The sequence below is a fragment of the Apteryx rowi genome, unplaced genomic scaffold (genome assembly GCF_003343035.1).
Source record: "Apteryx rowi isolate R43461 unplaced genomic scaffold, aptRow1 scaffold_65, whole genome shotgun sequence".
Taxonomy (NCBI): Eukaryota; Metazoa; Chordata; class Aves; order Apterygiformes; family Apterygidae; genus Apteryx; species Apteryx rowi.
Window position 1 is genome coordinate 1253287 of NW_020450927.1, and position 23854 is coordinate 1277140.

The 23854-nt window shown below is 39.3% G+C and overlaps 1 protein-coding gene across 5 annotated transcripts in view; it reads left to right on the forward strand.

The window, feature by feature from the left end:
- The first annotated feature begins 399 nt into the window (after positions 1-399).
- The window catches only part of RALGPS2 (Ral GEF with PH domain and SH3 binding motif 2), a 135099-nt gene continuing 111644 nt past the window's right edge, over positions 400-23854 (forward strand). The window contains exon 1 of one of the 5 annotated variants that reach the window (XM_026084673.1): positions 400-528. In XM_026084673.1, coding sequence (XP_025940458.1) covers positions 454-528 — 75 coding nt within the window. In that variant the 5' untranslated portion in view covers positions 400-453. Of the gene's footprint in view, positions 529-19231; positions 19251-23854 lie in introns of those variants that run through there. The other 4 variants (XM_026084671.1, XM_026084672.1, XM_026084670.1 and 1 more) reach the window with 4 other exon arrangements.

The following is a 23854-nucleotide window of genomic DNA, read 5'->3' on the forward strand; positions in this document are numbered from 1 at the left end:
GCGGCGCTGGGGCTGCAAGATGGAGGGGTGCGTGCGCGCGGGGCGAGGCCGGGGCGAGCCCCGCCGCCTCCCCCACCTGCGTGCGGGGCCGGGGGGGCCTGGGCAGGGGGAGCCTCCCGGCGCCCGCAGGAAGGCCCCGAGCCCTTGGCGGGGTCGCCGCAGCTTGCGGGAGCGGGGCAGAGCCGCGGTGCCCGGGGAGGGGGGGCCTGGAGGAGGCCGGAGCGCAGGGCGGGTCGCGGCGGCGTGGTCCGAAGGCGCCCGTGGCTGCCGGATACCGATACCGAGTAATTCCCCCTCGGAGCGGGGGGTTGGGACGYCTCCAAGCCGCACGGGGCCGGGTTACCGTGAGACGGGGTGTAGGGTAGCACGAGCCTTAGGTGGGTCGCAGTGCGCACACCCTCGGGTGGAGGGGAGGGGTGTCCGGGGGGCCAAGCCGCGACAGCAGCCCTCTATATGAAACAGCGTGAGTCTGGAGCACCAGGACTGGTGATACCATTGTCCTGCAGCAGACGGGGATCTGCTTTAGAGGTTAGACAAATAGATGCTGCTTATGTGACATCAAACCTGTTTGGCATATTTCTTTCCTGGCAGCAGATGCTGGAAAAGCAACTACAGGTATCTTTTAAACTGAGATGAGTGATGATGATAAGTAATAGTCTGAAGTAAGTTCCACCTGTGTGTTTAATAGTAGTTACTGCCTGGTGAATCTTTGTGGATATGTTTATGTATTTGAGAGATCCCTATGCTAATAAAAAATGCCTTTGCACAGATGTCTTTTTCTTTCCTGTCCCTATGTGGAACTAAGGCGTTTTGATAATTCAGGTGGATGAAAGAGATGGAGAATATCTTCCTCTTTAAAGTGGGATAGGTGGGCAAGTGGTATAGGTGGATAACCAGGTAGTCAGTGCTTTGTAGACATACAGTTTAGTTTTTTTTTTTAAAGAATGGAAATTGTCATGGGAAGCACAATGAATTTTTTTTTTCTTACCACTGTCTCTGCTTGTAACTGACTTGATTTTACTAGTAGTGTGGTGGTGGTGTTTTGCTTCTGAATGAAATGGACTTACTTTACTATTCACATCAAACGGGGGGTTGTAACGTCTTTTGATTTGTACACCTATTGTGTTTTCTGGGGGTTATGCACATTTCTCCCTAGTAAACTTCAGCTCACCTAGATTTTCTAAAAATCTTTATTAGATCTCAGACCTATAGAAATAACATATGGACCACAGGTTGAAAACTGACATCAACAATACTTTTGTATTACCTTTGTGTTAATAGTCTAATTTTTGACCCTCTCAACACAGCATCAAATACTTACAGAACAATGAGGAATAGAGAAATATGTTGTTTCCCAAGGTCATCTCTTGACAACATGTACATGTTTTCTCATGTATTATTGTAAGGTTTAGAATCAATGATAATATGGTCATAGGGCTTTCATAGACGTCTCTGCGTGAGCTGTACTGGCTTGGATCCTGGTTCTGTAAACGGGTGCAAAAGAATTTGCCTGAATGAATTGAATGGTGCCATCAAGTGCATGATATAGCGTAGAAGTTGATAGATTGTTATCTTTAATAACAGTGCCTCTGCTTACACTGAAAAATATTTCACTTTTCTGAGATAAATATTTACACTTCACTTGTATTTATTTTTTTAGGGAGATCCCTTGCAGAAGCAAAATTACTAATACTTCTACAGCCTTTCCACATCCCTGCATGTGGGTTGGCTGCCGTCTTGCTCAGAACTTTTGCTAAAGCTAGGTCACTTGGATTGAAATAGTGCCCTCTGGTGACATCTGTATTTAGCATTTGGAGTGTATATGAAGAAATACGCTTGCTATTCTGAAATAAAATATTCCTTACAGAAAGGATTGAGGTTTATTCTGCACTAAAATGCTAAAGTATAGCATGTTTGAGATGGGGAGAGGGCAGTCACATGTGGAAGATGTACAGCAGTTGTCTGGAGCCTGTTTGCCTCCTTGCGAGATATTCTGCCTTCTAGTTAGCTTGCCAAAAATCTAGGCAAAATAATGTTTTATTCTTAAACTAATGGAAAAAAAAATCTTCAAGATGATATCCTGTTTACTGTTAGTTCTTTTTCTCTGGAACTTGCCCTTGTGCAGAATTTTTTTGGGAGATCGTTTCCCTTGCACACTTATGTCATTTGTGGTAGACTGTGTAGACCAAAAAAAAAAATAACACCTGCTATTTTGATATTTTATTGGTCTTGATGCTGCTGAGTATGAGTGAACATGTATGAATGTAGAGGGCTAACTCTTAAACTTCAATTACTWTTATTAACTTTTATTTTAAACTTGTCTGTCTTTAATAAATGTGTTTAGGACTTAAAAAACCTACTGATATTAGTGTGTTAATGTTTTACTTGGCGTATCTTCAATTATTAAAAGATTTGAATTGATAAGGACACACCTCTATCTTAAACAGTTTCTTCTCCTATTTCTTTGTCATTGAGATTAGGTTTTAATCTTTTTTTATGTTTGCTTGGAACTGAGTCACTTGGGCTCCTCCTTTGATTCAATAATTGAAGCTGATTTGAAAACTTGCTTTAAGGCTGAGGAGTGTAAATGCTTGCCTCTTGTCCAACTGTAAGACATCAAAGACATGATATATTTCTGATTTGACTGTTTTATAGCCCTTCATTGGAAGAGGTGATGTTAGAGGAGATGCTTAAAAATGCATTTTCAAAATATTTGGAAAGACACATTAATGCCTTTATGTTTAGATACCTGGAACTGCTGCAGTAGAAATAATGTCATTATTCATGCATATGTGCATGCAAGTATTTTTTTTTTATTGCATGAACAGAAGTTTGTAGGCTTCACGTTTTGTTTTTTTCCTGTTATGACCTGATTCCCTCAGAAGACTGCTTAAGCAAGAGAGACTTAGTGTTACAGTTGGGTGTTCTACACAGATGCCCCGTGTGCTTTGTTTGCTAGAACATGTAGATGTGACTCCAGCTCTTTTCTTCTGCAAAGGTCCTTAAAAGCCTTGTAGGGCTTCAGGGAAGTTGGCATTAGAATCCTGCTTGCGGGCAGGCAGGTGAAGTCTAGTATTTTGCCAAGCAGAAAAAGGACATCTAAAATCAGAGCTCTAAAAGGCTATCGTGGGGTGTCAGGTGGAGATACTGCAGCTCTTGCTCCAGTGGCAGTCCAAGCATTGGGCGAAGCTGATGACAGCAGCTTTGTGTAACCTGAAGAAGCCATGAGGAGCAGAGAAGATAATGGAAAAGGTAAGGGTGGCCCTAAATCACAGAAGGGGAGCAGGTGTTAGGCAGCATGGTATATTCTGAACACTAGAGCTTCTTGTTGTGGCTCTCAAGTTAATGTGGTGGAATCAATAGGCATTGAACCTACTCGCTGCTGAGCGCAGCTGACTAAGAGGGAGACTGTTTTCTGTCTGGTGTACAGGTTTCAGTTTGTAGGAGACTTTGGCTAGAAAAACTCAATCTGTTCATGGAATCTTCTAGTATAGCAAAATAAAATACAGGGACCTCCACTGGGCCAGTGCTAAATATTTTGAAATACAGTTTTCCTGAAATGCATAAAAGGTTAATGTAACTTTGGAGTCACTTTTTTGAGATGTTGTGTGCCAGTACAGTTATACCTGGTCTTTTCAAAATTTCTTAAAGGCTTCCAGACAGATCGTAGACTCTTATATGGCATAAATATTGTCTTCCTTGAACTCATGGAGCTTGCCTTGAGGATGCTCTCAGAAACCTTGCAGTCCTATCTTTACTATCAGTTTTTTTCAAGGCTGTAATTTCCATGCAGAGAGGTGATGGCTTCTCTGCGTCTTGTATGCCTTTCCATAAGGATGAGGTTGCCCCTCCACATTGTCCTACAGTTTGAGGTACAAGGATGACTGCTTAGGTAGTACCCCAGGGAAGTAGTGCTGGAAGAGAAGTCTACACTTTGCAAATTCTAGAAGCTTTGCCCTTATTTCTTCAGGACTGTACTTGTCTGGCTGTATTCTGGCTCTTTGTGGCTGTATCAGGTGCATCAAAAAGTTAAGGTTTCTTGTTGAAGCAAATCTCTGGATGTACTGCGGGGTATCTCTCTGCTGAACATTGAAGGGTTGAAGAGCTTCTTTGTCAGAACRTCAAGAAATGCTCTTGTCAGCTCGCTGTATGCATCATCTTTGTGGTTTAAAAACCTGCTTATTTCTCAGTTGTGAAGAGCAGTCTCTTTTGTTAAAGATTAGGCATGTAACATGGCAGTTGATGTGATGCCAGATTTGAGAGCAATACATCTGTTGCTGCTTGATGGTTAAATTGAAAGCCCTTGTTTTTGTTATTTATTTAATTTTTTTTGAAGGTGGATCTTGCTTGCAGTCCTTTACAGTTGTGTTCATACTGGAGCAAACTCTAAGAAGAGTTATTTGTTCTGTTTCTTTGAAGTGTAGGACTTGTGGTCTATTCAGAGTTTTGTGTGTGTATATAAATATATTTCATAGTCAATATAATCTTCAGATTGCGAGTGAATTGGGAAAGGCATGTGTCTGCCTTATTTTTTTCTCGTCTGCATGGGGAGACTGTAAGTTTAACCACTGTGGTCACACTTGCAGTATATGGGGGAATGTAGCTCAGTGCCTCATCAGCATGTAGTTGAGATTTGGACATGGATTAGAACAAGCTGGCTGAGGCTCAATCCAGATAAAATGTACATGATGAAGTGGATGTAATTATCAGCCTTCCTAATTGAAGGAGTGCATTTGCCATTAGGCAAAAGTGTTGGTGCCCTCTGATCTTAGTTGTTTTTTAGCAATCATAATGAAACAGTAAAATCAGTTTTTTAAGTCTTTGACTAGAAGACTGAGACTCCTAATCTGACTAGGATCTGGCTAGAAGTCATTACTGCTCTTTCTCCCCTTGTTTTTAGATCATTATTAGCAGTTCTTAGTGCAGATAATAAAGTGCAACTTGGGGAAAGTGTGGATAAGTTAAGACAGAACAGCTTGCTAGGGGATAAACAGAAATGGGGTAGAGGGAGACTGATTCCTAAGCTTGCCATGGGGTCCTCTGCTGAAAACTGGTGGACTTGACTTAGGAATTCCTAGGAGGTCTTGAATCTCTTTGCTTACACTGTCTGTACTGTATGTCTGTAGGTTGTCCAAGGGCTCAAACTATTGGAGTGGGAGAGAAGAAATGTATAATGAGGGTTGCAGAGGAGAAGTCTGAGATCTGCCGACCTTCATGTTGAAACTGTGTCTTAAAACTATTTGGAGGCAATCTTGTGCAGAATGTTTTGCTTGCTTTGGAGCCATATCAATAAGAGTCAACAGCACTGATATTTCGGATGTATATGTGTTATCTCTTTTTCTCCTAATGGAGCTGTGGTATTGGTTGCAATCAATTAAGTCTGAAGTGACCTAGGACTGGCTTCTTAAGAGTCAACTCTGACTGCTGTTGTAGTAGTATGGCATTAAAAGCTGTTTGATTTGAACCTCCCTTATTATGCATTCAGAGACAGCTTTGAGACTATGGAATTTGCTCTTCTCATTGAGAGTGACTCAGATTGATCATGCTGGGGAAGAAGAATATTGATCTTTTTTAAAAGTTGAGGGTGTATTTCTTAGATAATAGTGGCTAGATGATTGGCAGACTTCCGGAATAAGTGACCTTAATGCAGTTGGCAAATTAGATTGCTTTTATCATGTATTTACGGTGCCAAGGGCTTTGGATAATTGTCTTAACTGTAGTATTATACTTTTTTTCAGATTCAAAATACATGGTATCATGTGATAGAGTGGTTGCAGTTGGACGAATAAGTGAACAAACAGGACTAGTACAAAGCACACTTTTTGTAGTTATGTAATTTCAGATTATCAAGCAACAATAGTGTGTGGACAGGCTGAAGAGTCTGTAAATGGAAAGCTGAAAGTCTCAAATTATTAAGGTTTTCTCTGTAAGCTTCATGTCTGAATTGGTTGTATTGAAGAGGCATGTAAGTACAGGTGAGCTTCTGACTTGTTAGTTTTGCGTAAAACTCAAATTTATAAACTTCTTAACAGCTYGTGTTTCCAGTCCACTTATTTTAATGACAAGTTGTAACTTTATTCTTATTGCTGTTATATCCCTGCTTGCTTGGTAAAGTTGTGGTCCTCCACATTTGTAACCAATTGAAATGGTTTAATTGAATTGTCACCYCACATACATTTTTCTGTGGCAGCTTATTTCTTGACTGCTCACTTCTTGCACTGCCTGTTCTTGCAGAAATACCCGTGGGGTGAACTGGATCAGGGAATTTACCCAGCTCAAAGTAACCTCTTCCCCTCCCCCCCCCACCCCTAATCTTGTTTTTTAGTTTGATCATTCCCCCAAGCTGTTTGATTCTACAGCCATACACAATCTTGTACTGGTGGAATGGGAAAAAGCAATCAGTGGCAGAGACTACTGGTAACGCAAAATCAGTGCGCTAGTAAACTGACTGAAATCGGACAGGGGATCAGTTGTCCCTTTGGTTATAACTTAGCCTCTGAAACCATTGTTACTAGTAATAGAAAACAAGAAGGAATCTGTTTTGAATTCCTAGCTTGGAAAAAAACCTTAGTCCTCTCCAGCTGTCTGTGTTTTAGTGAACTAAAGCCCTATCAGATTTCACACAAACATTTGAGGCATTGTAGAATCCTTGTGACATTCTTGAAAATTGCTTTGAAATAGGGCTTAACTTTACGACTAACATCTTTTACAGTAGCCCAGTGGAGTGAGCTGGGAATAATGTTGGTGTTGTTCAAAGCAGGATATTGGAGCATTTGTCTTATCAAACAAAAAATAATCCTCGAGCTTTTGAAATATTTTGTGAATTTCAACATCAGCTATGATCAACTTGGGTATGCTCAGTATTAACATGCTGGTAGCATCTCATAGTTTCTTAAGCATATGTTTTGGATTTCAAAATGCATAAAAACTGTTTGAAGTGCTAAATAAAAAAAAGCCTAAAGATTTGGACTACTCTCTATTAATGCCTCACTGTTTTGTGCTGGTGGTAATTAGTAACTCTAATATCATGAGGTGTTTTGATAAAGCATATGGTGAAATGGATGACTCATCATCAGTGTATTTCCTCTTCTACTCTGTCACATAATTCATTTTCTGTGTGGTTAAAGGGCACCTGAACTGTGGTGCTGTTGCTAGTGAGTCCAGACCGCTCTGCCATCAGTCTGTCTGATTACCAGCCAGTTTTACCATGTGTTGTCTTGGTAAGTATACCTTAGTGGCTGCTTCTCCTTTTGTGTGTGCTATTTCACGTGTAGATCTCAAGTATTTTTAGAATGGCCAGTTTGTTTGGGTGCTAGTTGTCCTGCTTGCCTGGTAGGTAACTTTGAATAGTTGTGGTCCTTTTATTGATCAAAATTTTATGGAAATATAGATTGTGCCTTACAAAAACACCTGTTGATATAAGAACAGTAGGAATCTATTTGAGTTCAGTCCTTCTGCACAGTTAAGGTGATCTTCAGGTACCTTCTTGAGATTATCATGCAAAACTATTGAAGTTTTAGTAAGATTTCTTAGCTAGTCACTAACCCTTTATTTTTGAGGACTATGAGTGTACTGGCGAGGAGCCTGAGACTGAGATATTTATTAGGGGAGGTCAAAACCTGGGCCTTGCAGGTCTGCCTGAAGATAGGATGAAAATAAACATTACTTGGGTATAAGGCTCTGTTTTTTTAATATGCTGTTTCAGGGCATGGATGATGTCAAGCAGGCATTTTCTAATGAGATTGTTTTCTGTTACATTTATATAATAATAGCAGATGTCCCTATGTAAAGGTAGAAATACTTTTGCTGTTACTAAAGTGCTTCACTAACAATCTTTTTCTTTTTTTTTCCTAGTCATTTTTTCTATYGATGATACTTAATGTCTTCTAATATTTTTTTTTGTCTGGGCTTATTGTGAATAGTTACCTCTGCCACTTTACATAGAAGAATATTTAATGTGAAAACATTTTGCAAGTATTGATAGTATGTTTGGTCCACCCTCAGTTTGGAAAAGTCAGGCATAATCAACTAATAACAAAACTGGCTGGCTGAGCTTCAGAGCAAGGTTTGTAACAAATTTGCCAGATAACTCTTTGGTGATGGATTTTAATACCCTTAGTGTTGTGCCTTCCTGAAAGTGTTTTTCTCCTTTCTAGTGGGCAGTAGCTTGCTTTCTGATCCAGCCTAATGTATGCCATTCCCAGTAATGGTAATAGATGATTTTCAGTGCAACTTTAAAAAAGCACATGTTATGTTAGGTTTCAAATATGAAGAGGAAACTTGGTCCTGGTCTTCATTAGAAACATGTACCAACTTTAAGTATTAAATAACAATTCTTTGATTGTCATTTATACTGTGTGAAGCCCTTGTGTAAATCTAGCTATCCTGACAGAAAATTTGTTTTATGTGTGGAACTTGTTTAACTATACTGCAGTATGTATTGAAGCATTCAGAGTGTCCAGAATAATACCAAAGGAATTTGGAGAGGAAAATGATGTTAACTGAATTGTAGTCAGCAGAGCAACCAAGAAAGCAAGGTGATACTCTTTTCATTTGGGGTAGGTGCCAGATATGCAATGTTTTAGAAAGTTGAAGGTACACTGAAGTGATACTGAAGAAATGAAAGATTATTTTGGAGATACAGTATTTCTTTACCTTTGAAGAATGGCAGCTATTCACAAGCAGCTATTCTGCTTTAGGATCTGCTGGCAGATAGCATTTCCCCAATGTCTGTGTGTAGTAGCTTGCGCTTGTACTTAATTACCTTGCTGACGTTTTGCTTTTTTAATGTGGTTAGGGTCTGTGTGACTATTGAGCTCAAACACCATTCTGTGCTGTGATGTGTGTTTAATACTTAAGAAAAGTCCATCTTGACTCTTTCCTGAAGCTGTCTTAATGGTGGAAAGGTTTCTTCATTAGGTGCTAGATCATGTTTCAGAGTGAGAAACTTCTCTTAAAGGAAGTATTCATACCAGTCAATATACAAGCTGGCATTCAGGGACTCCAGTTTCTTAAAATAAGAGGTCTCAAAGTTCTGTTACAGACCAGCAATCAGAACTGCAGTAGCTTTGGTTCCCTTTACCTTTTGGTAAAGGCTGTTGTATGACTAGGAGAGGGGAAAAAAGTAGCTGAGTATTTCTTGCTACATGATCCCAATTACTTGTGTGCATGTACAATGTAAAGTTTAAAATACTTATTATCACATTATCCCAGGGTGCCTAGAGAAGCTCACCAAAAGTGTGGGTGTGTGTGGTGTGGTTTTTTTTTTTGGTCCTGTGAAATGGTGTACCATCCCTAATGTAGTTTGATTAGCTTATGGGAGAAAACTGAAATGCCTATGGGTGTGGGAACTAAGCTGTATACTTACAGTGTGTGTTTGGTATAAGTCCAAAGTAAAGATGTGAAGTAGGTGTGAATTTTAATCAAATTTAGACTTGCAGTAACAAAACTGAGTTTCGGATTTGCATGTTAATGACCTGAGGCTGACACGTTTTTGATGAGGTATAGTTGGTCTCAATTGTATAACTTAGTTGTGGGACAATAAAGGCATTAATTAAAGGTATATTGTTAAGTCCAAAAAACATTTTATAAAGGATAGTTTAGGAAAATGTGAAATCTGTTGTGATAGGAATTAGTCATTTAATACAGGTTTTATACGGTAGCAATGTGTTGTAGCAGTTTAATAGTTTGGAGATGTCATATCTGTATAATGCTAGACTAGATGGACTCAGAAATCTAGTCAGCCAATGTGAAGTGATATTGCTAAAAAGGGAAACTTGTTTGATAAATAATGTAAATAAATGCATGAAAGATGTCTCGCTAAGCTATTGTGCTCACAAAACTTATGTTATATCCCTCATTTATTTGTAAACACAAGTATATTGTAGAAAAGCTGAAGGCGTTAAGCAATTATTTCAGCTGTATCTATTAAAAGCTAGCTCTTATTTCCATGGCTTTTTTTAAACTTGCATTGTTTTAAGTACTTTTTCTTCCCCTTGCTCTCTGAAGCAGTAGTCTTAAGTGAAGAACAGAATTGGGCGGTAATAGAGTTAGAGGACAGGGACAGGAATGAGATCTCTCAAGGGAACAGGAAGAGACACAGACTTCTCATGCTGTCTTGGGACATCTGGAGTTTCTGTATTGCTTCTAGGTGTCAAATTTCTGGGTGGACTGGTACTGAATGTCACAGATGTCTTGTTGGCTTTGCTTGTAGGAGTGAGGGAGGGAAGATGAGGAGAAGTGATGGGCTTCAGCAACTGAAGTTTTACTTGCTCGTCTCACTCTCTCTGGTGTCTTCTTTCCCTATTACATTCCAGGTCACTAATGGAGTCAGATGTTCTTTCTTTCCCTAGGCCAGTAGGGTGTGTTTCTATGATCTTATCACTAGACTAGCTGATGAGTGCTTCTTTGTGGCTTTTTCCTCTCTTAATGACCCTCCTAATATGGGGTAGAGTTCTTTGCTTACAGAAAGAAAATTGGATGTTTTGGAATTCTTAATTGGCATGTTTACTTTTCTAGTACAAAGATGGCCAATGTTCCTTAACATAAGGATCCTCAAAATTGGTTAATGTATCTTAGAAGAGGCAAAGGAGTGGTTCTTAGGTTGGAGACACCATTTGCAAATCATGTTCTTTTTTAGGATGGGGCTGAGTTGAGCATGCAGCTGGGTCCCAGGGTGAATTGGTTTGCTTCATTCCTCAGCCCGGGAGCAGGTTTATGCAGCAGTGTTTGTGGTAGCCCAGCCCTGCTGCCTGCTCTTTCACAGCTCTGCCAGATTTGCACTGTTTATTAGCCACATGGAGCTCTGCTGAAAAAACCCTCCTCTGGTGGTGTTCTTGAAGAATCTAGCTTCTTAGATCAGAAGGCTACTGTATGAATACTGTGTATGTATCGGTAGCTGCATTTGTGCTGGTTTTGCTGAGGTTGGTATTCTCTGTCTTGGAGGGTGGTGGAAAATAAGCTAGTATAGCTTATTAGAACCTTGTAGCTTTTAAGTAGTAAAGTTGTTTCAAAAGTACAGTACCTGCCTAAAACACAGTAACCAGGTTGTGGCTAGAGACTTTTTCTAAGTTGTTCTTCTGTACTATTTCAGCAATTAGATATTACCGATCTATGAAGTTGTTGACCCTTTTTTGTGTTTAAATAGCGCTCATGACCAAAATCAACCTTCCTAACTTGAATGTGAAACTAACAAAAACGCAGCAGACGAAGGCGGCAGGTGGGATTGTCCTAACATAGATGATTCTGGCTTTGGGACAACACCAGACATCTGGGTTTATTTTAATCTAGTTAAAATAGTTTGGATAATTTTTTTTCTCTGGTTCAAAAACAATCTTGTTTTTCATTTCTTTCAACAAATTATTTGTGGTTCAGATTTATCCAGAATCTGAGATCCTAATGAGTGATATCAGTTGAAAATTTTATAGTACTGATACCATAAAGTGTTGCAGTATGAGCAAGTAGCAAATGTTATGCAACCTTTTGACAAAGATGTAGTGAGGTTTGGGGAAACTGTGTGTTTGGGATAGGGCCTGTTCTCTCTCCTTTCCCCTTGCTCCTCCATGACACCCAGTTGATTTGCTTGTACTGCAGACTGGACTCTTAACATGATGGGTTACAGTTTTTTTTATCTCCTCTCCCTGAAATATGGCATTTTGTCCCTCAGTACAACTCTCTTCTCATCCTGGAATCCCCAGGCTTTCTCACCTCTGAACCTGTGTGTGCATTTGGCAATCTTGCTTTGCTCTGAAACTTYTTCTGGAAAGACAAAACAGACTGTGATCTACTTCTAGGTCTCATTAATGTTGGAGGAGAGAGACCATATGGATAGCACTCAAATACCCCAGAACTAGAAGATAACTACCACAGTGCTACTTTTCCTGGTTAGGAGAATGTACCCATGCCAGAATTTGGTTGCTGGAAGTGATGCATTTTAAAATAGCTTTCTGTCAATATTCTGCAGGATCTTTTTTATATCTATTATAAAGCAAAAAAAAAGTCTTTGCTGGGGGCCTGAAGCCAATTTTACCAAACGTTTCTAGAAAGAAATAAAGGAGATTCAAACTTATTCCAACAAATCTCAAGCTTTTTGTAGTGTTTATCCCCTCTTTTTGGAATCTAGGAATATATATATTTAAAAACGCATGCCATTAAGAGAACAAGAAATGATGTAGATTGTGTATGTTCAGAGAGAAATATATTGAAATTTACTGATCAAGCAGAATCAAACCACACTGTTTTAATTAAATTAAATTGACATCTCTAATAACATGATGTCCATTTAAGATTCACCTGTAAAGTGATGGAGTTTCTCTAATATATGCAGAAATTTATATAAAAGCCTTCTGTGTTTTCTGTAATGTTTCAGAATACTTTACATTAGAAGGCAGGTCATTAGTCCAACCCGTTGCTCAGAGCAGGGCAAAGACTGTTTACTGATAGAACTCTTTGGAAAATGCTGCAGTATAAAATACTTGAATATCTTGTATGCCATCAAATAGCACCTTCTGAAATTGCAAATTCCCAGTTTCTGAACTGGGAATCAGATTCACTCCTTGCTGTAAGATTGCAGCAATAAAAGAGTTTATATCTTAAACTTCTCACAATAATCAGGCATTAAAACATGCTTAAATGATGCAAAATTTAAATGCACATGATTCTCTACAACAGTTTCTTCAACTGGCGGTCCACGGGCTGCGTTCTGCCTCTGCAGGGCAATGAAATTGCTTGCTGGCAATTGGCAGAGAATCTGTTCCCCATCCAGCTCTCCCAGCGCAGGTTGTTCACAAGTGTGTAGTGTCCACTCATATTTCCCCTCTTGACCAATTAGTTTGTCCCTCCAGTCTGTGGACCATTTAACCTCAGTAATGATGAAATGGTATCAAATCCTTTACCAAACTGTAATTTGCGGTACTGGATCCAAATGCTTAAAAACTGCCCCAGACCCTTCCAGTTCTGTCAGTCACATAGCACTTTTTTCCCTATGTGTTTCCTCCTTTCAAGGTAAACTTTACGTGTGAAATGAAAAATGTTTGTCATGGTAAATCTGTTGGTTTATTTGGGTGGTTCAAGCCTTTTTTAACTCCTTTCAATTTTAAGGCAGGAATCATGACTGTGACTGGATCTCAAGAGAGAGTGGTATATTTTCATGTAGGTAAAGTCAAGAATTAGCTTTCATTGGCTTGTACAGAATGGCTAACCTCCGTTGTTTAGGAGGAAGCCAGTGCTAATAATTAATTGGGGCCGGGAGATTCACCCTCTGAGAAAGAGGGAGGGGGAAAAAAGAGACAAAAATTTCCGACCGAACTCCTGCAAGGATTCCTGTTGGAAGTTATTAGAGAACAGAAAAGCCTACCTGGTCAGTGCGTTGGGATCTGAAGACCTTTGCTGTTGTCCTCATTGTGATTTCCCCAAGATTCATGCCGCTCCTTTGTTTAGCGCTGTGACGGTTTGGGGGGCCCTAGAAAGGGCTAACTGAACAACTTTCTAATCAGTGCGCTAAGATCAGAAATTTCAGATAGTAGTATCAACTGAAGTGGAGGTTTCTAGTGGAATTTCTTTTGGAAGATGCCAATCTGTGAGCTTTTTAAAAATGCAGTTGACGCTGTTGAATGGTCATGTAATAATGGTGTTTGTGTTCTTAATTGTGATACTCCGCCATCCCGTGGTAGATACTTTTTTGTATTATAGCATTCAAGATTTACATTTTTATCAGTTAAAAAGATTAACACAACTAATGAGAAAATTACAGTCATCTTTAAATTTAACATAAACAGCATGGTTGCCTTAAGGAGAAAGTGTTACCCACTGTAAAACGTAAATATACATTTGAAATACCATTCTCCTCCAAATCTTTACTGTCTCTTGTGTACAGTCTTTCTCTGTCATTACTTTGGGGTACAGGTTTTCAGCTTGCGCATCTCTGCACTTGAATCAGTTCTTAATGCATGTATCTGTTGGTTAGACCTAAATAGACATGGTTGCATTTCATAAGCTCAAGAATGTGTTTGAGTATTAATTATCTAGTAATCCACAGAATACTTCAAATATCCAAATAAAATTTGGGCAGGCTGTCACTTGTAAACTTACTGTACTGCATTCAAAATGCAGGAATGGTCTTAAAATTCTTGCTTGATAGTTTGTATCTAAGGCACGTTGGAACAGAGTCTTTGTGTGTGGTGCAAGAATTGCCTCCTAAATACTGAAGAGACCAACACATGCTGTTAGTCTGTCATCAGCTGCTGCACATAGGGACATTAAAAATTGCAGGAATCCCCATGCTTTATGTAGGATTTGGAAAAAGTGCTTGTCCATGCTTTGAACTTGTTTAACTGTTCTCCCTTTCCGTATGTTTTAGAGCCTACAGGTTTTCTGTGCCTGTGAAACTGCAGGTCAGTCAGCATTGTGTATACATATGCATCTTGTGCATTTACCTCTTGAATGCCAGTAAATTGTGTCCAGGTTTGTATTCTGTTTTTCTGATATGTTGGTCAGATTATCACTAAATTCAGTGTAGAGAAAATATGTGTTCCTTCAGCAGTTAATGGTTTTTGCACTCCTCGTCTGACGCATTGCTTACATACATGATAATGTGCCTCTGCCTCCCTAGGAAGTAATTTGAGAAATTATTTGATTTCCTTGGTCCCTGATTAGTCTGAGGTTACCCATGTGTGATGTGAAGAACTTTGTCATATATTTTTTCCCCCCCGTAATTTGTCATCTTTCCCTGTTCTGTAACTAAGAATTTGAGACTTGACTCTACTAGTAGAGGTATAAAAATGTTTCTGCGTAGTTGGTTCCCATGCTTTGCTAGCAATGCTTTTTAAGTTAATGCTTATAGTACATCTCTATCTTTTTTGATATCTCCTGGAAAATGTTGAATGCTACATCAGTTATACAAATTCTGCAAATCATTCGTTCTTTGGAGCAAATCCTTCATCAATAATGTAGATAGATGGCTTAGAAATAGCTCCACCAGGGCTCTCATTTATACTATCTATTTGCCTAAAATCACTTTTTGTGGTGATTCAGCTATTGTTGTTAGTGCACAAAGAATAAGGTGGGTATACCAGAATTTCACACTTCCAAATAAATTCCTGTTTACCTTGAGTATCCTTCCCTGCAATCTACTGTTTTTTTTCCCTGTTATCCAAACAGAAACTTGATGTTGGATAACATCTTAAAATACAGTCCTCTCCTTCACCAAAATGTTCACTCTTATTTTAGTTGAAATAAACATATGCTTGGTCTCCAATTTTGGACGCTTTCAGTAGGCCACTGACATCTAGCTGGGTGAGCTGATGAGTCCTTAGATTTATCTGGGGGTTCTCAAGCATTTAAAACAAGGTTCTAAAATCTGTTTGATTTGCTGAAATCCTAGATCTGCATGAATTCACCTGGATTTATTCAGTTTCTGTATCATGTTTTATTKTCTTATGCAGACGCTTCAGTGGTCAGCAGTTACGTAGTACCTACTGACTGTTCTTGGGTGAAGAAAAGGATTTAACATTAAACTATTGGTGTTCGAATGCTTATTTTCTGTTAAATCAGTTGCCTGACTTACTGTGGTTCTTCTAAAGGGAGTTAGAAACTCAGAAAAGGTGTGAATGGTTGGGTGGATGGGTCACTGCTACATGTATTGTTTGCTTGTAGAGGCTGGACAAGCTGACCTCAACACCCTTTCGCAAACAAATTTAGCGATAATGGCAGAGGCAGAATTGGCTTGGAAAATTTAGCTCCCTTCCCTAAATGCCTGTTGTATTTCAGCATAATACTAATCATACCAAATATAGGCAATTCATAGGCTGTCAGTTTTTTCTTGTTAGCACCATTTCTATAGCAACTGTATAAACTTCTATGTAGATGCATGATGGTAGAAAAGGAATAACTATAGAAAACATTGAAATGTCATCACAAGTGTCATTGATAAGGTCTCTATTGATCTCTCAAAATGTTGAATTTTAAAGTGGACTAAGACATTGTATTTTCAGGTAAGATCCTCACTGCCTGTTAACGTCTTCACAGAAATCATGGCAAAACATTCCTTGAACAATATTTTCTTCTTCCTCCTGAGAAAGTGTGAAGCATTCAGCGGGAGGAGTTTTGCCTTCCTCCTCTTAAGCAAGAAATCTACCTTTTTTGTCCCATTGAACAAAGAAAGCATGCAATTGAGGCAGACATATGTACTGAATCTTTAATTCTGTAGGTTTGGAGACTGTTACTCAGCAACAGTTGGTACTTTGTCATCTCTCATGTGTTTAAAAACTTATCCCTAGGATGGTTTGTCACCTTGTTTTTGATTTGGGTGTTTACAACTTTGACTGTAGCACTTATTGTCTATAGAAGATTATTGGAAGAGTTGTGTAGATATTTGAGTTGTCTTTATATCCATGTGTGAAGTGTAGACTTTCTTCATATTTAGCTTACAGTGAATGTAATTTGTAGTTGAGTCTTTTAGTTGCCGTCTTCCAGGTAACTCCATAATTTTGCTGTAGTATTTGTTGCCATTATCTGCTTTGGATAAGAAAAGAACTTCTGATGATTGCAGGTCATTTTTGGTGCCTGGCATTTTCTCTTTTAGTGTTCAGTGTCTAGATCGTCAGTCTTGTTTTCATAGCTTTTTTTAATCATCATACAAGCTTCTGGTGCATGAGTGGTGGTGATTGTGGATGACAGAGTTCCTGTAGCTCACTGACAGTATCAAAGAGCACCTGTTGTCTGTCCCCTTTATTTTATGTACAACTACACACCTGCAAATTCTGAAATGTTTTATTTATATATTTCTCCATTTTTCCCCCCTGTTAAATACTTTACTTCTAGTCAGAAGACTTGTGTCAGTCGAGTTCTCTCTGACCAGGTTCTTTTAGATATTCTACACATGGAGGGTGTAATGTTTTAATTTAAAAGTTTACTTTGAATGTATTTGGTGTTACACGGGATTTTTGATTTAGCAGAGAGATACATCAATATACTGAAATCACAATACAAGTGTATATTGCAGTTGCTATATTTTGCTAAGTGTATGCAACTCAATCACAGTACCAGTGTGATCCCCATTACCGGCCTCTATATTATGCTGACTGTCACGATGCTGGGTGTCCTCAGTCACCAGGAAGGAATATGTGGGTTGCTCTCATCGAAATTCTTGTTAGTCCAGGTTTTGTACTCTATGCTGTGCTGAGCCATGTATACGCTTCCCCCATGCTGGTCTGCCTAACTCAGGGACACATTTGCACTCTTTTGATAAACTCTGGAAGAAACAATTACACCAGTTGATCCACTCAACTGACACAGCTGTTTATCTTAAACAAAGGCTGCCCTGTGGTCCCCTTCGAGTTGAGATAAAGTCAGCTTTCTGTGCCACAGCTGCGGTTAATGAGTCACACCCTGCACAGTTCCTGAGCTTCAGGGGCATCTTGCCCTTGCCCATCTCCTGAGCCGCCTTCTGTTGTAGGAGTTTGTTGGTCGGTCACAATTTGCCACCCATGTGGATCCATTTGTAGCCTGTTAGAATGATTTCCTCCAAGTTTCCCTTCTGCTGGAATTTTTGCTATGCTGGAATCTTTGCTATTGCATTATTAAAAAACTCAAAACCAAGAATCAAAAAGGCAGCTTCTAAAGACTTTTCAGTGAACATGTGGTATCCTTCCTGATATACAGCCTATAATAATTCTCCCTTATTCAGGTATTGTTTGCAATATCCAGAAATTAAGCAAAACTGTGGATCTGGATACCTCTCGAGTAGTGTGTTATTGATCCTGAAGCTCATACTAGAGTGGCATTGTGTGTTCTGTTGCTTTATGTTAAGTACTATTTTTACAACGTTTCAGAATGTTGTCCATGGCTGTATTCTTCCTTTTGTAGTTCCACTGATGCCATGCTTACCTTCTAAACCATAATAAAATACTTTGCAAACTAAACACCACTTAATCAACATGATACCTTCTACTACTCCTCTTGTTTGCAAACAAAACTGATTGCTGCAAGGCCATGGGGTGGACATCTTGGAAAAGCTAATTGTGGAAAGGTTATTTTATAGACCTGCATAATTTATTGGAGCATCTGCCTCAGCTTGTCTTCCCTGTTTATTTTCTTTGCTTCTTCGGTACCTCTGATCCATGGAAATAAACGTCAGTAGTTCTTGTCTTTCAAACATATCTCCAGGATGAGATTTCTCCTATTTTGTGTGTGTTTGGGGTGAGGAGGGATCCTCCTCTGCTTCCTGACTGAACAAGCTTGGATTCCTTCTTCAAGCATTTAAAGACAGACTGTGCTTGTTTCGCAAAAATTTGCTAGACTGACAGTAGGCTTGAATTCTGGAGAGGGAGCTGGAGAAGGAGGAGGGCAAAACCTTACTATACTCAATGTACTTTCAGTGCTTAAATATTTGGATTCCCTAATACTTATCTTTTGGTATATCAGAGGAAAAAAAAAAACAACGCATCATAACTTCCAGCATTCAGTCAATTCTGACAGCATCTGAAAAAAGTAGCCAAATCCAAAAGAATAAAATGCTTCTCTGTGCAATGTTCTTTCTAAAGAACTACAAAATGGAGTAGAGGCTTGTAAATGATCTTTGAAGAAAGAAGCTTTCTGAGAACCTGATAGTTTGTAGGCAGTTTGTGAACAGAAGCTTAAGTTCCTGTGCAGTAAACTTATTTGCTTACCTGGGCCTCTCTTCTGTCTTATAACTTTCAAACTCTGATGAAGACCCTCTTCTGAGAGAAAGCAAACCTCTTACCACCCCAGGCTAAACTTAGTTTGTACACATGTTCACATTTTTGGCTTACTCCATTTGTTGCTTGCAGTGATTCTTTCCTTCTGTTGAATTCATCCCTGCCTTGAGTGAAGGCCAGGATGTTGCTACTTGCAGCTGCCTACCAGTATCAGTGCTAAAATTTGTTGCCTTGTGCTGCAGTATCTACCAGTTAACTCTTGGCTATGAGTCAATCATCTTCAGCGAGTATTGCTACCTTTTTGAAAGGTAGAAGTCAAAAAAGTAAGGAACTTTCTTATATAATTAATTTCAGAAAACTTCAATTTTGAGCTGGATTTCTGTTTTGGTTTTGTTACAAGTTGATTTCAAACTGAGTTAATAGTTTGATTTTTCTTGTAGGATTTGACAAACAAGCAATTTGTACCCTAAGAARGGATATTCTCTTTGATCTACAAGTTTCTTTCCTTCATCTCATCTGAGGAAATGGAAGCCACAAGATATACCTGTCCTTGAGATGGAAAGGGGCAAGCATTAGGTATTGGAGCAATATGAAGAAGTATTCTTGATAGCTGTAATTTGAGTAAGATATGAATGAGTCAGAGCCTTGCTATGTATTATCCTAACGTTACCTCTTTCTTTTCTTCCTGTCTCCTCTCACCCCCCTTTTTTGTTCTCCCAGAAGTTGGGAGTATTAGATACATTAAAGCAGTAATAAGATGGTTTTGTTGTCCAGAATGTGAGCACATGCATGATAGTGGAAGTGCTCTGAGTAGTTTCTACTTATTAGGAGTAATCATTTCACTTCTTTGGCCAAGGGAAAGCCTTTTGTAGGGTGAGAGAAGGGAATCTAAATAGAACCATATTTAAATGAAGCATTTTTTGTATTTAAAAGGTCATTGTAAAACCTAATAAAAATACTTGTTACTCTGCTATTCTGTGGATTTKGGGTTTCATCTCTGGAGCTCAAACAGCTGGTACTGCTTTTATTCTGTTGGGTGAAACAGACTTAGGAAAAGAGTGAAATGTGTTACACAACTTTGAGCTGCTATGTTGTATGAGAAGGAACGTAGATGTGCTTTGAGTTTGCAGCAGGACCAACTGAACCTTTGAAAGAGATCTCTTGCATTATTGGGTTAGCTATACTGCTGTTGCAGGCACCATATTGCAATTTCTTCAAGGAATGAATCTAATATCAACTTAAGCAGCTACGGGTTCTTGCTTTTAATAGTCTTTGGGAAAATATTTGAGAACCTGATTGCTGTATTCTGATTTCTGGCTTAAATTTACATTTTATTCATACTCCTTTGGTTTGTCCTCCTGATATTTACACATAGCAAGTGTATCCTGCTGCAGATTTTGGTTTGTTAGCCTGAGCAAGCTGAGGTTTCTTGGTTTCCACTTGCATGATGGGCTCTTACATGATGATATGCTCTTTGCATATATTTGGGTTTGAAAATATTTTGAAGTTGGGTGCCCAGAGTTGCATATGATACAACAGTCAAGATCTCTTGTGGAATGTTTTGGTGGTAGTTTTTCCCATATCTAATGYAAACACTTTGCTTGATCTCATGGGACTACTTCGTGTCTACAACATGGTGACAGTCATTTCCAAGTAATGAGCTGAAAGTCATAGCAGAAGCTTAAGAGCGATCTCAATTTTATGGCTGAATTTCATTTTTCATTTTCCTGTTCATCAGATGGCTTTATTTTTGTTGTATTGTGTTGTTTTCATGTATTTCCCAATGTCTTAGTATTCTTCTAATATTTGCACTGGTGTCACATATCTAAACTGTTAGAATATTATTCTGGAAAGAGATTACTGTTCAAGATTATGCCCCTTTATCTTTGTTCTAGCCATGTCTTTATTCACTTACTTTCTTTTAGTAGTGTCTTTAGTCTCAGTCTTTGCTAGTTGTGGCAGCTTATCAAGTGCTTTTCCTAGACTCCTGCAGACAGGATCTTAATGCCTTTCTGTAAAGGTAAAACATTTTCTATTTTTACTCTTGCTACTTTAAGTTTTTCTCTGGAGGTCCTACTGGACAGCAAGCTGATGCGAGTCAGCAATGTGCCCTTGCAGCAAAGACGTCCAACAGCTCAGTGGGCTCCCTTAGAAGAAAGGTAGCTAGCTGGTTAAGAGAAGTGATTATTCTCATCTGTTCAGAACTTCTGAGATCACATCTAGAGAACTGTCTGTTTTGGGGCTCTCCAGTACGAGGAAGGCATATGGTGTGCTTGAACAAGCCCAGTATGATGAGCAAGTAGGACCACCATAGTGACTAGGGGACTGGAGTTACATGCCTTGCGAGAAGTGCTTTGCAAGAAGCTGAGTGTACTGGGTTTATTCAGCCTTAAGATGAAAAGGCTAGGTGGCGTTTTATTGCTGTCCTCAAATACCTAAGGGGAGGCTATAGAGGAGGTGTAACTAAACACTTCTCAGAAGGGCGAAGTCAAAGGATGAGGCATAACAGGCACGAGTTGCGACAAGGGAAATTCTGATTACATGTTAGGAAAAATGTTTTCATGATGAGAGTGGTCAAACACTAATACAGGTTTCCCAGAGAGGTTGTGGCATTTCCATCCTTGGAGGTATTCAGAAGTGAGCTAGACAAGACCCTGAGCAATCTGATCTAGGTTGGCCCTATGTTGAGCAGAGGATTGGACCAGGTAACTTGAGAGGTGCCTTTCAATCAAAGTTCTTCATTGATTCTTTCAAAAACCAAACCTGGTTTTAGTGTATATGGAAAGTTCTGATTTGCCAAGATCACATTCCTCTCCTTTTTCCTCTTGCAAATACAGACACTAAATTTTACTCTTGTTCATCTAGATATAGTATTGCATCTGACCAGATTTGTTAGCATGTGAAATTTAAGGTCTGGGATTTGAGGTCTTGAATGATAAATTTACTGGAGAAGGATGGTGTTAAATTAAGTTGCTTAATCTTTTATTTTGTCTCTATTGTGAAAATTTCTATTTTTTATCTCCTGCATTGTCTTATATTGCTTTTTGATATTATCATGCTTACTGAAAACTGAATTAAAGCACGTGTTGAGGTGGCTTTCTTTTTTAATGCCATGTGCAAATATCTTTATTTTCACTGAACAAAAACCTTGTTGCTTTTTACGTGGTTCAGATACATAACTGAAGGATACAGTTTGAAAGTGCAATTCAGTTTGACTTGAAAATCTTTCATAGTTGGAGGATCATTTTTGTCCTGTCCCCTATTCCTTTTAGACTTTCTGCCTAATTCTCTATTTTGGGGGGGTGTTGAAGCAGTTATTCATCCCGCTTTTGCCATATAGCAGTTGCGCAGGAAGTCTAAAAATAAAAAGAAAGCTTATTGTCATGTTTCTAGCTTTACCTTTGTGTACATGGCTCCTGTGGACTTTGAGAGGTTCTAATGAGAAGTAGGTAATAAAGTGGTGGCTTCTGGGGGAAGAGGTGAAGGCCATTCATTTCTCTTGAGGTCAATACTATTGACAGGCCTGGTGGTTCAATGAGACGGCATTGTTTTTTTTCCCCATGAGTAGGTCCCTGCAATACCTAGAATGACTATTATCAAAGTGCAGCTTTGTGCTGCTTGTGGAATCTTTCCTATTGCAGAGTGGACAACTTGCAGCCTGGTGAAGTGGTTTTCTTTAGTTATAGGTAGTACGTTCCTTTGCTAACAGCCCTTGCATGCACAGCTCTTCCAGGCACGTTGATGTGCATGGGCACCAAACTGCAGGGATCAGCCCTTGCACTGATGGTTGGTGGGGTCTTGTATTTGTGGTGACTGTAGTGCCTGTGTGCCAGTGCACTTTGTCTTCCTTATGTATTCCTCCCTGGTGTCTGTGTGCCACTAGGCCACCTTAACCCTCCTCCAGAATTAATTTGCATGTATGGCAGCATGTATGCAACTGGGGACATGCAACCCAGCCGTACAGCAATGTCCAGGCCTCTTATCTGCCCACTTCACACAAACCAGCGAGAGGTGCCCTCAATGTGTAAGGCATGCGTGCTATGGGTTGTGTCTGGAGAATTCTGTGTATCACTAATACTCGTTCAAGATGCAACATATACTACCTAAATGACATTCATCTAGTGAGCATATGGATTGTACTTCCCACAAGATATTTATCTGAATAATAATACTGACTAAATGGTCTTTCATGAATGCACATCTTACAAAGGTTAAGGAAAAAAATAAGTACCTGGAGAACACATTAAGATGGCAATATAATATGCCATGTTTTTCAGTGTTGTTGGATTTATTTTGGCCATGCTGTTTCTGATCTTTTAGCAGAGAGATTGTACCTTAAACCACATCCAGCATAGGGGCAACCCACATCCAAAAACATTCATGTTTCTGAGTGTGGGTGTTCTTCATCTGTGGCGGACATTAGTGTACAGAGTGAATAATTGTAATAAGGATTCTTTATTTTAGCCTTATTGTAGCTATTTATGGTAAGAAGGAATTAAGGATTATTTGGCCCATTCTGTATTTAACAACTTCTGATTAAAGGGCAGTGAGCATCCAAAATGCAGAAGCAGTTCCACAAAGTACTTCCAGCCAGAAGGATCCTACTTGGTGCGTATGAAGCCAATGTGACAGTTGCTTGAAGAATTTGAGGTTCTGTTATCACTAAAGCTTGTACCTTTTGTTCAATGGCTGTAATTTGGAAAGTGCCAAGCAGTGTTGGAAGAAATATACTTCCAAGAGTGAGAAGGCTCTGATACAGGATTAGAATACAGTTGATGGCTGCACGATTTCACCAAAGTGTTTTGTGAGCCTATTACGAAATAGTTAAATCTCCATAGGTTAGTTAAATCTCCCTATGTGCATAAGGAATTGCAGATTCTATGGAGCCCAGTATGCTTCTGTTTCATGTTTGGAAGGAAATACCTTTTCTCTACTGTCTGTCAAAATGCTGATGGGAGTTTCCACAAGATCAGGTGCTCAGGGCGATTTTACCTGAATCCGTTGTTTGGTTCTTACACTTCTTTGGTCCCAGAGCTTTTGGTACTGRCCTTGCATTTGTAGTTGATTGTAATCCATGCAAGGCACTTCTGTTTTCTTCATGGAGATCAGTGGTCAAAATAAATGGCACTGTTATCACTCATAATGTTGGTAGAAAAATAGGATCTTGGTCATCATGACTC